This window comes from Trematomus bernacchii, unplaced genomic scaffold (assembly GCF_902827165.1).
Source record: "Trematomus bernacchii unplaced genomic scaffold, fTreBer1.1, whole genome shotgun sequence".
NCBI classification, from domain to species: Eukaryota; Metazoa; Chordata; class Actinopteri; order Perciformes; family Nototheniidae; genus Trematomus; species Trematomus bernacchii.
In genome coordinates, this window is record NW_022987869.1 from 6,538,101 (window position 1) to 6,550,278 (window position 12,178).

At 38.0% G+C, this 12,178-nt stretch overlaps 2 protein-coding genes across 2 annotated transcripts; one reads left to right on the plus strand and one right to left on the minus strand.

Annotated features, from left to right (window-relative positions):
* Window positions 1-187: 187 nt before the first annotated feature.
* LOC117469206 (GTPase IMAP family member 9-like) lies at window positions 188-2,143 on the minus strand. Its single transcript, XM_034113587.1, has 2 exons — window positions 2,079-2,143; window positions 188-1,315 (listed from the first exon to the last, which is right to left on the minus strand). Exons 1-2 carry the CDS (start codon window positions 2,101-2,103, stop codon window positions 519-521), a joined length of 822 nt encoding a protein of 273 aa, XP_033969478.1. The 5' UTR covers window positions 2,104-2,143; the 3' UTR covers window positions 188-518.
* Window positions 2,144-2,708: 565 nt separating this feature from the next.
* On the plus strand, window positions 2,709-11,907 carry LOC117469205 (GTPase IMAP family member 9-like). The gene is made up of 2 exons (XM_034113585.1): window positions 2,709-2,803; window positions 10,977-11,907. The coding sequence occupies exons 1-2, from the start codon at window positions 2,779-2,781 to the stop codon at window positions 11,879-11,881; spliced, it is 930 nt and encodes a 309-aa protein (XP_033969476.1). The 5' UTR covers window positions 2,709-2,778; the 3' UTR covers window positions 11,882-11,907.
* The last annotated feature ends 271 nt before the right edge of the window (window positions 11,908-12,178 follow it).

Sequence of the window (12,178 nt, forward strand, 5' to 3'; positions counted from 1 at the left end):
AGATATACCCTTAAAACCCTCTTTAATTAAACAACAAAAGCACATAGCACACTCAATGTGAAGTCAACAGTCTTTTATTAATGCACATTATTAATCACGTGATGTTAGTCTTTACACATTAATGTGTGTTCCATCCTTTTCATATTTGATTTCAAAATTCATTACATATAAAGATTTGAACATTTGATGATAAAAGCAATAGCAATCAAAGAACAAATCAGAGATCTTGGTTCTGGACAATGTGTGACATTTGTTTAGTATTTGGTCAAAACACACAATCCTAAATAACTGATATTACTATAAATCACAGCAAACAAATACATCATAAAGGGGACTGAAGATGAACAAGGAGGTTTGGTGAATCTGCTGCTGTCCAGCATCAGAAGGTCAGACTCTCTCATGCAAAACATCTCAGTTGATAGGTATTATCTCAAAAAGGAATCTATAAAATTGTACAGTCAGATCCCCGGGGTTCAGCTAAGGCTCTGGCCATCTTTTCCTGGTTTTCATCTCCTAATCTACTCAAACATTTCTGCATTTAGCTTTTGCAACCTCTCTATGTCATTTTTGGCATCTTTTAATTCTTTCTTATACTTTTTTGCTATTCTCTTTTCCATTTCCTCTTCCTGTTTGCATATTTCTTCTTCTCTCTCTTCAAGGATTCTCTGTTTCTCCTCTTCTAGCTCCCTATCTGCCTCCTGGAACATGTCAGTGGTGTAATGGCTTCCTCCGTTCTTCTTTGTTATCTTTCTGATCTTGTCGAGCAGCTCTCTGACCTGAGAACGATCCTTCACCTTATTATTGAAAACGTGGTACTGGCCGTTACATCTGTTCACAAGTTCCTGCAGCTCTTCGCTTTCCTTCAAAAACTCTTTGATAGGTTGGTCTTCGAGCAGATCACCGTGGGTAAAGAGGACCATGCTGTATCTGTCTGCTTGCTCTCCAAAGATTTCCTGAATCTTCTGCACTGTCTGTTTTTCTTCCTCTGTGAATCTGCCCAGTCTGATGACGACCAGGAAGACATGGGGTCCAGGAGAAGCATAACCAATGCTCTGTGCAACGTTCTTTCTGGTCTCCTCTTCTTCAATCTTGGTGTCAAACAGACCAGGAGTGTCAATAACCTTAACTATTTGTCCATCAACTTCACCAAAGGCATTAGAACAGTTTACAGTCATGGATTTAGCAGAGAACTTTGATTCAAAGTGCTTTTTTCCCAGAATGGTGTTTCCTGTGGCGCTCTTCCCAACTCCGGTCTTTCCCACCATCACAATCCGGAGCTCAGCGTTATTGTACATGTTTGATTCTGATGGGAGGTCTGAAAAAAATGAAGAAATATTTAGCAATCTAGGTATTTATAAAATGGTTCAACGACCACATGAACAATGTTGACAGTGAGGGGGGTGGGCTCAATAAGGTTTAATAATCTAGAATATGTGTAGAATCTATGTCATTCAATTGATGTTTTTCATTTATTCCTGTAGACGCTATTGGCACCATAGAAAGGGTTTATTATGTGAATGGCAGGTTTGGTGATAAAGGTAGAGGGTCTGTCAATGTCAAGTGATGCACCTTGAAGGGACCTTGTTTTTCCTTTTCCGGAGCAAGAGAGAGGCACCATGATGAACACAAGTACTGGAAATTAAAATCACACTAAATGGTAAACTTGCCTGGATGTTTGACTTCTTAATGGTGCAGCAGTGGCCTCTAGCTGTACATTAATCATAATGAGAAAACTTTTTTGACAGATAAAAAAGTAGTTAATAGTTTAGTTTCTATCTTTCATACTTCTACAAATTAACCCATTTTGGGCCTAAAACTGGCTACCCCTAAATATTCTTATTATTCTTAATAAGTTTCATGTAGTCTTGTGAACATTTTGTAAAATCAAGTAAAAGCAGTGATGCATTCCCAAAATTGGGAGTGTATCACCCAGGCTCTCAAAATGCTAGGAATTTTATTTTGATTGGACTGTTTTGATCAGTTCATTATTAGGAAATATGACCACCTACATATCCAATCTATAAATATGTATTTAGATAAGTTGCAATCATCATTAACAATAAAGTTTATTCACTTACCATTTTGGGCATGTTTGCTGGCCATAGTTGGTGATGGAGGGAGGAGCTGGTCTGCTGCTGAGCTGAAGAAGTGAAGTTAGTCTGCAACAACACCTCCTTAAATACAGACTTCATGCAGCAAACCACACCCACACACACTGCTAACATCACAGTCTGAAGTTCAGCTCCAGTGGGATGAAATATAGCCTGTTTAAAAGAACAACTGTCATTTCTTGTAAATGCTGATGGGAGGGTGAACTGTTTCTAGTTAACTAAATGAACGATGAACATGCAGGTGGACTTGATATACAAGCTGTGCTAAAAACAGACAATAAACAATAAAGGACGTGAATCAACACATTCCAACGATCATTGAAGAGCTGAGAAAAAACAGCCGTGAAACTATGAATGTGTGTGAACGGGTGAATGCTGATGTGCAAAGAACATTGAGGGCTGATATCTAAAATATGTAGTCTGTTCAATTTTTAAAAATCTGAACACGTTAGGCTATATTTCCCATTGTTCTGTTTATTAAGCCAGGGTAAGAAGTTAAACATTTTAATCTATGAATCATCCCACTGGAGCTGAACTTCAGACTGTGATGTCAGCAGTGTGTGGGTGTGGTTTGCTTCATGAAGTCTGTATTTAAGGAGGTGTTGTTGCAGACTAACTTCACTTCCTCAGCTCAGCAGCAGACCAGCTCCTCCCTCCATCACCAACTATGGCCAGCAAATTTGCCCGAAATGGTAAGTGAATAAACTTTATCGTTGATGATGATTGCAACTTATCTAAATACATATTTATAGATTGGATATGTAGGTGGTCATATTTCCTAATAATGAACTGATCAAAACAGTCCAATAAAAATAAAATTCCAAGCATTTTGAGAGCCTGGGTGATACACTCCCAATTTTGGGAATGCATCACTGCACTGTAAAAATGTACCAGCATTTCACTACATTATTATTTTACAGTGACATATTGTAATCAAGGCCCCCTGTAATATCCCAACAAATACATGTAAAAAGGACTGTATACTTGGATTTCACAGCATTTAACTATTATTTCACAATAAAATACTGCAATCAAAATCCTCTGTAATATCACAACAACATTGTCATCATTGCAAGGATTTCACAGCATTTAAGAGTATCATATTACAGAGAAATATTGTAATAAAAAGCCCCTGTAATATCACAACAAAATATGTATAAAACTACAGTAAAATTGGATTTGACATTATTTAACTATTATATCACAGTAAAGCACTGTACTCAAAATCATCTGTAATAGCACAACCCATTACTGTAAAATTTGAATTGTGCAGCATTGCACATGTGCAGAATAGACTATTCTAACCGGCGTGTGTCCTGCAGCAGAGCCTACTTCTCAAACCGTCTGGAAGATTTGAACTGAGACATTCTATACACTGTAAAAAAAGATCCTAATTTTACAGGAAATAATTATTTTTTTATAGTAATTATGTTTTTTTAAATAACTTGCAAAATCCCGTAAAATTACAGATATTAACTATAAATTAACAACCCAAAACATTATTTTAAGTATTTTGACAACAACAAATAACATTTATTTCATTTTTTTTAAAGTAAATGTACTATATCATATTTACAGTATTTTTGCACTTTCAGAAAATACATGCAGATGTATGTAAAATAAAAATTATTATCTGCAATTAAATATGTAACTCCTCGTAATATAAAAGTGTATTACTATTATAAGACTTTAAGATATTTCTTTGTAATTTTAAGGTACCTACACATGAAACTGTAAAAAAAAAGTGTCAAACATTTTTACATAAATCATTTTCTCAATATTCGATTGAATCCACCACCAACACAACATATCCAATGTTGAAACAAAAGTAAATAAATATGTTTTCATTAAATTCCTAACTTACTATATTGTAAACATCTACAGTTGACAATATCATTAAAAAAAATAAAAATCCTAGAAAGTGGAGAAATCTCTGCAGGGAGGACCAAGGTTTAAAACACACACTGTTATTTACTCAACAATAAGTCAGTTATCCTTGTTTTATTTATGTGTTATGTTGCTGTGTTTTTTTTCCCATTGGTCAATATACAGTAATAAGGGTTAGTTATAGTCTTACATGCAGTATAATGTATGGTTTTCGGATTCTGGCCGACAGCCAGTACGGCACTTGAAATAGAATTCAGCCAAAACACGGCAGACAAGTCAGGCATGTTTGGAATGAGTCCACAACACTCCTGATTGGTTAATATAAACGTCATCGAAGAAACCTGCCAATGAGAACTGTCTGCGCCTGTCGTTCACATTTGAAACATCCACGTCAGTTTGAGCGGGTCTCCTGTATTTCTGCTGCAGGAGTTTATGGATTAATATCGGGATCGTTTTACATCTACACGTTAAATATGAGCATCGGGACCTCGTCAACAAAGAACAGAAGACTTGAGATCTGGTGAGTCCTGCGACTGTAATGGAGTTAAACATGTATTTAGAATATCCTTAGTTTGTGAATGTTTTATTTTTTATTTAAGGTTACGTTTCTTCTTCTAGTTAGCTGAGTTTCTTCCCGTTATCATTAATAGGTTGTTAAATGTTAAGAAGCCCTGAGATGCTGTTTCTTGCAAGATGTTGCGCCCGGGAAACCGGGCTTAACAGGTGGCAGCTAACGTTAGCTTACAGCTTATTGCAGTGCTGCTGCGCCACCCTCTCATCTCCAACACGGGAGAATTACACATAAACATGCAGCGGGGTGTCACAGTGTTGTCGCCAAGTGTATTGTAAAGTTTCACAGCTTTCTTACAGTGGTATCCAGTTAGTTTATGTTCTAGTTACAGCTAGCATAGCATAAACGGCTAACCGCTAACGTTTAGCTAACTTGCTAGTTAGCTCTGCTCTATATATTACAAGCTAACATGACTAGCTAATGTCACACTGTGAACTAAAATAGTTTTTGCATTACTACATCATACATGCTTGGTCCAAATCACTGCTAAAGTTATAGTATGTATTTTTTTTGGCATTTTTATCACACTTGGCCTAAACTATTTTAGTTCATCATTTAAGAACGGGAGAATGAAAATAATGATTTGTGGTAATCAAAAACAAGGCATTTAATTAATACTTTGAATATTAATGACTAAAGGAATAGATTTGAAAATGTATAGTAAAGAAACACTCAGCCATGCATGAAATAATATAGCAAAATAATACGGATCATTTTTTAGCCATGTTGTCCCTTAGAAGTGTAGTGATACAAACATGATTTGTATTCAAAAAGTAAGAAAGGAAAAATTAAAATTGGTGTTGATCCAAAACAGGTTAATTGAGGAATACCTAGAATCCCGAATGATTAAAGTAATTTATTGCAAAGATATTTACAATTAAAACTAATTCGGGTCACTTTTGACCATGTTGGTTGTATGTTGTGTAACAAAGGGTTAACGTGACAGCTGTGATGTTCACTCTTTTGACAGAGCACCAGTGGACAGTAAAGACTATGGAAGAGAAGATGTGATGGCTGTGTGGAAAGCTGCTGACGCCAGCCTGTGTCCCTCATCAGTTTCTCCAGGCAGCACCCAGCTATTCTTCCATCTTGCAGATGAAAAGACTTTGATATGTGAGTAATAACTTGTGTCTAACATAATATTCAATGTGGTTTAGTAAAGTATTTAAAAATACCCCACATTGTACATGTATAGGACAATCAGACCTTTTTCAACAAAGATCATCAGACAATTGTTTTGTCTTTTGAGGTACAGCCGCAGCAGAGAGTCTGAGTTTGAAGAAAACCCTACAATTTTATTTAGTGTTGTTTAATCAATCAATATTTACTGGTCTTGAATTTCCTCACTGGATTACAAAATGCTCGAATCTTATTGTACAGGGACATTATGCAGATTTCATCAACTGAAGATGAAAATATAGATTCAGCGATATGTACCATTTTAAGGAAATAGACTGTTAGCGGTATTGACCGAAGCTCCGCAGCTGTAGCTAGGCACTGCTAATGAAAACTCAAGTGCTCAATTTGTTACTTTTTCTTTTTTATTAAGAATTGACCAAGCATATCTTCCTCTTCGAAATCCCAGTTGTACTTCGCTAACACGCAGTGCCTGCGAGGGTGCGTTTGATTGTTCCCACCCTTACCTCATTTATGGACTAGGTCATGTTAGACAAGCAATCCAGTGGTTAGTTTTAGGGTAAGCTTCATTGTTTTGTTTTATGTATTCACTTTAAGAGAAAGGGATTTCAGAAACGAGTCTCACAAGTTTGCCTCGAGGTAACATTAACAAAAGCTAACTGTTGTTAGACTATGTTCCCCCCTTCTAAACTTATGAAATGAATGAGAAAAATATGAACAACTCTTCATAGAGCCACATCCACACAGCTTTAAAGTTGTAGGAAGCTGAAGCATTGCATTCGTGCCAGCGCCTATAATAATAATAATACATTTGATTTATATAGCACACTTTAAAAACAACGTCATCTCAAGGTGCTTCACAAAGCTATAAGGAACAATAAGTAAAAAGTTATCTAAAGGAGCCTAGTTGTAGTTTCTAAGGTATTAGAAAGTTGTTTTTTCTGGAAGGGGTTTAGCATTTGATCAATTCCCTTGGGATGCTATCAAGAACTGTTTTACAATCAATAGTGTGTTTAAGTTTCCAACCCTGCTTCAAAGGTCCATCATACAAGATGGGGGATCTATTGGCAGCTGCTGATAATAACATTCATCATTATGGTTTGCTAATTGTTGTCTTTTTGTCCTCTAGGTTGCACTGCCACATCTACAGTAGCGCAGAATGGACAGAGGAAACATGATTGGGCCTCAAGTTTTTTGCAGCCAATATACATTCTCCTACAAACTTGGGATAGGAGGGTGAGTGAACAAGTTATCCATTGGTTGGAACCTACCATTGTTAGACGTACTAAATCCTGCACACTGCTCCTTCAAATGGACAATGTGAACATATGTCGCCATTTTGTAATTTCTGTTATTTTCAGTTGAGAATGTTTCTTAAAAAATTAAACTTACTTTTTGTTTATACTGTTTATAAGTAGATGTTTAAATATTAAATGCTGTATTCATTAATGGTTGTATAATTCTACAAATATTTTAATATTTTAAGTTTTAACATTTTTATAGTAATTGTTCCCTACAGAACCTTTTGTGCTGTCTTTTTATTGAACGTCTTTAATTGGAAAATGTTAGAAAAAAGCTGTAAAATAACAGTATTCTACCTGTAGAACTTTAGGTTCTGTATTTACTTTTGTGTTTGATCATAAAAATCTAATAAAAAAAATGTAAAAAACAGTTTTTCTCATCAGAACTTTATTTAAGGTATTTGAATGTAACATTTTAAGACAATGGATTTTGAAAAGAGAGGAAACATCTGTAACACTACAGTGTTTTCCTGTAAAATCTTTAAGGACAATTCCTGTTTATTAATTGCTTTAGCACTTTATTTCAGTGAAAGTATTTTACTTTAATTTAAGGGTTTTTGTTTGGCAGTTTTCTTTTTTACAGTGTAGCCTATTTGATTTGACCCAACTGGACTCACGAGTGAGATGCTTTTTGTGCATTTTTGCTTGCTGTATGTGGATGACGTGATTAGTCACGTCATCCAATAGTATTTGACAGGAAACCATTGTATGAGCCTCCAGGAAGTACCGGAGCTGGGGACTACAGTTATGCACGTCTATCATTGTAAATTGACAGTAAATTGCTGGCTACTCATCTGCATTACTTTCACAGTACACATTGTAAATTCACAGTAAATTACTGGCAACTCTTTTGCATTACTTTCACAGTACACATTGTAAATTCACAGTAAATTACTGGCAACTCCTGCATTGCTTTCACAATAGAAATGTAAAAGTACAGGCCCTTGTTGTAATGCATGTACAACACAATGATGTAATTCCCCAGTAACATACTGTAATATCACAGTAATTCCTTAGTCATTGAAGCTGTGAAGTTACAGTATACAGTTTTACCTTTACAACAATGCATTGTAATATCATGGGTGTGAAATTACAATACATTGCTGTGAAGACATTCACAGTAAATTGCTGTGAATCTTACTGTGAAAGTCATGCAACATTTGGCCAGGTATTTATTGTGAATTCACGGTGAATATTTTTACAGTGTGCTTTTACTTGATTTTACAAAATGTTCACAAGACTATATGAAACTTATTAAGAATAATAAGAATATTTAGGGGTAGCCAGTCAGAAGTTTCTTTGGGTTCCTGATTATAACTAAAGGCGATTTATACCCTTACAAGTTTTTTTAGGCCCAAAATGGGGTGATTTGTAGAAGTACGAAAGATAGAAACTAAACATGTTGTAGTGACTATTTGTAAAAAAAAAAATCTTATTAAAATAAATGTACAGCTAGAGGCCACTGCTGCACCATGTCAGTTCAGGTTGTACACAGGCAGTTAAGAAGTCAAACATCTAGGCAAGATTACCATTTAGTGTGATTTTAATTTCCAGTATTTTTGTTCATCATGGTGCCTCTCTCTTGCTCCGGTAAAGAAAAAACAAGGTCCCTTCAAGGTGCATCACTTGACATTGACAGACCCATTACCTTTATCACCAAAACTCGCTTGCAGGCGTGCAGAGAGAAAATGGAAAAAGGATAAACTCCATGTCTCCCTAGAAATCCTTCGTGCTTGCCTTTCTGACTACCAGACGGCAGTCAAAGCAGCCAAAACAGAGCACATTTCTCTGTTAATCTCCAAAAACAGCCATAAACCTCAGGTTCTTTTTAATGTCCTCAACTCTATCATTAATCCCTGTGATGTTTCTTCTATTGTCCCATCGACTACTCTCTGTGATAAGTTTCTTACATTTTTGATTGAAAAGGTATCTGCTCTTAGGCTAGCCCACACTAGTGCTACCCCAGATCCTGCTCCTTTTCTGTGCCCTGCTGTCCTCGACCACTTTGACCCTGTATCCCTCTCTTCTCTCTCGGATGTAGTCAAGCACCTGCGGCCGACAAACTGCACCTCAGACAGCATTCCCTCTCGCCTTCTCAGAGATGTTTTAGAATCAGTTGGAGCAAGTATTTTATTACTTTTAAACACCTCTCTTACCTCAGGATGTGTCCCAGCTGCCTTCAAACATGCCGTGGTTAAGCCACTCCTTAAAAAGAAAAATCTCGACCCCTCCATTCTTGCAAATTTTAGGCCCATCTCCCAGCTACCTTTTTTATCAAAAGCCCTGGAGCGAGTAGTCTACGCCCAGCTGCAGTTTTTTTTAACCATGCATGGAATCCATGAAAAGTTCCAGTCTGGCTTCAAACCCATGCACAGTACTGAAACAGCCCTTTTAAGAGTTTTTAATGATCTGCTCCTAGCCGCCGACTCAGGTAGCCCAGCTGTCTTGGTGCTGTTAGACCTGACAGCTGCCTTTGACACTGTGGACCATAGCATCCTGCTGTCACGGCTTGAACAGTCCGCTGGCATCACAGGCTCTGCCCTTGCATGGTTCAGGTCCTACCTGACAGACCGTAGCTTCTCGGTACAGCTAGGTGCCTTCTCCTCTGCCAAAGCTCCTCTTACCTGTGGGGTTCCCCAAGGCTCGATTCTGGGCCCCATCCTTTTTCTACTGTACATACTGCCCCTAGGTTCAATACTCACAAAACATAACATTCCCTTCCACTCCTACGCCGACGATGTACAGATCTATCTGCCTCTCAAAGCAAATGTCACACACTCACTACAGCAGCTGATGGACTGCTTAGCAGAGATAAAATCCTGGCTGAGCAAAAACTTCCTCAACCTCAACGAGAGCAAGACCGAGGTCATCTTTTTTTTTGGACCGCAACCTCCAGCCTCTCCGGTTGATATTCTGGGCTCTATCAAAAAAAACATCCTCCCCTCGGTCATGAACCTTGGAGTGACATTCACCAGCACTTTTAAATTTGACAAGCAGGTCAGCACCGTAGTAAAATCCTGCTTTTTTAAAATAAGACTATTGGCCAAAACCAAGTCGTATTTATCTTTTAAAGACTTAGAAAGGTTTATTAACGCCTTTGTAACCTCGAGACTGGACTATTGTAACGCTCTGTATGTGGGTATGGACCAGGCCTCAATCAAACGCTTACAGCTAGTCCAAAATGCGGCTGCACGTTTGCTGACTGGTCACAAAAAGCGCGACCACATCACCCCTATTCTGGCCTCACTGCACTGGCTTCCAGTTCGGTTCAGAATTGATTTTAAAGTCCTTTTATTTGTTTTTAAAGCCCTAAATGGGCTGGCTCCGGCCTATATAACTGAACTGCTCCAGCGCTACACCCCAGCCAGAGCTTTAAGGTCTGCTGACCAGCTGATGCTGGTAGTGCCCAAGACCAGGCTAAAAACCCGAGGGCACCGAGCCTTCGCAGCAGCTGGCCCTAGGCTCTGGAACACTCTGCCCCTCCATGTAAGGTCGGCCCAGACCCTAGGGGTTTTTAAATCAAAACTAAAAACACACTTCTTCTCTCTGGCTTTCTAGTTAGAGCGGAGCATGAATTCTGACTTTTCCGTGTGTTTTATTCTTATTTTGTTTTTTAAGTTATATCTGTTGTAATTTATTGTCGTTTATTGTGTTTTGTAGCAATGTGTTTTTTATTACATGTACAGCACTTTGGCTTGACCAAAAATCGCTTTTAAATGTGCTTTATAAATAAAACCTGATTTGATTTGATTTGATTTGAAACCTGCCATTCAGCTAATAAATGCTTTCTACAGTATGTTGAGAATAGCGTCTACAGGAATAAATAAAATATATCAATTGAATGACATAGCTTCTAGACATGTTCTAAACCATCTTGAGCCCACCCCCCTCACTGTCAACATTGTTCATTTGGTAGTTGAATCATTTTATAAATACCTAGATTGCTAAATATTTCTTCATTTCTTTCAGACCTCCCATCAGAATCAAACATATACAATAACGATGAGCTCCGGATTGTGATGGTGGGGAAGACCGGAGCTGGGAAGAGTGCCACAGGAAACACCATTCTGGGAAAAGAGTCCTTTGAATCAAAGTTCTCTGTTAAATCCATGACTGTAGACTGTTCTTATGCCTTTAGTGAAGTTGATGGACAAATAGTTAAGGTTATTGACACTCCTGGTCTGTTTGACACCAAGATTGAAGAAGAGACGACCAGAAATAACGTTCTTCAGAGCATTTATTATGCTTCTCCTGGACCCCATGTCTTCCTGGTCATCATCAAACTGGGCAGATTCACAGATGAAGAAAAGCAGACAGTGCAGACGATTCGGGAAATCTTTGGAGAACAAGCAGACAGATACAGCATGGTCCTCTTTACCCACGGTGATCTGCTCGAAGACCAAACTATCGAAGAGTTCATCGAGGAAAGTGAAGAGCTGCAGGAACTTGTGGCCAGATGTAACGGCCAGTGCCACGTCTTCAATAATAAGTTGAAGGATCGTTCTCAGGTCAGAGAGCTGCTCGACAAGATCAGAAAGATAACAGAGAAGAACGGAGGAAGCCATTACACCACTGAAATGTTCCAGGAGGCAGAGAGGGCCATAGAAGAGGAGAAACAGAGAATCCTTAAAGAGAGAGAAGAGGAAATACGCAAACAGGAAGAGGAATTAAAAAAGAGATTAGATACGAAGTATGAGGAACAATTAAAAAAAATCAAAGAGGATAGGGAGAGGTCAGCAAGGCAGATGGAAGCTCATGAAAGAGAAATGGAGGAGGAGATGAGGACAATGAGACAAGATGAGGAAAGGCTAAAAGCAGCTGGCAAAATAGAAATGGAGGAGGAGAGGAGAAAAGAGAAAATGAGGAAAGGCTGAGAGAAGCTAGAAAATGAGAAAGGGAGGAGGAAAGGCTGAGAGAAGCTAGAAAAAGAGAAATGAAGGAGGAGACGATGAGAATAAGAGAAAAGGAGGAAAGGAAAGCCAGGAAGGAAGCTGAGGACAGCCCTAATATAATTGTGTTCATTCGGACCACTGCGAAAAAAGGTTGGAAAATGATCACTTCTTGGTTTAGATAATCTAACAGTCGCACTGGTTTCCATGATACTGCCTGACCCTCTGGAATACCTCCTTGTTAATCTTCAAAGTCCCCTTTTTGATTTTGTTGTTTGATGT

Coding starts and splice junctions, on each gene's coding strand:
- LOC117469206 (XM_034113587.1), bottom strand. CDS start 2,103: ATGGCCAGCAAACATGCCCAAAATG. Junction 1,316..2,078: donor CAGCAAACATGCCCAAAATG/GTAAGTGAATAA, acceptor CATTTTTTTCAG/ACCTCCCATCAGAATCAAAC.
- LOC117469205 (XM_034113585.1), top strand. CDS start 2,779: ATGGCCAGCAAATTTGCCCGAAATG. Junction 2,804..10,976: donor CAGCAAATTTGCCCGAAATG/GTAAGTGAATAA, acceptor CATTTCTTTCAG/ACCTCCCATCAGAATCAAAC.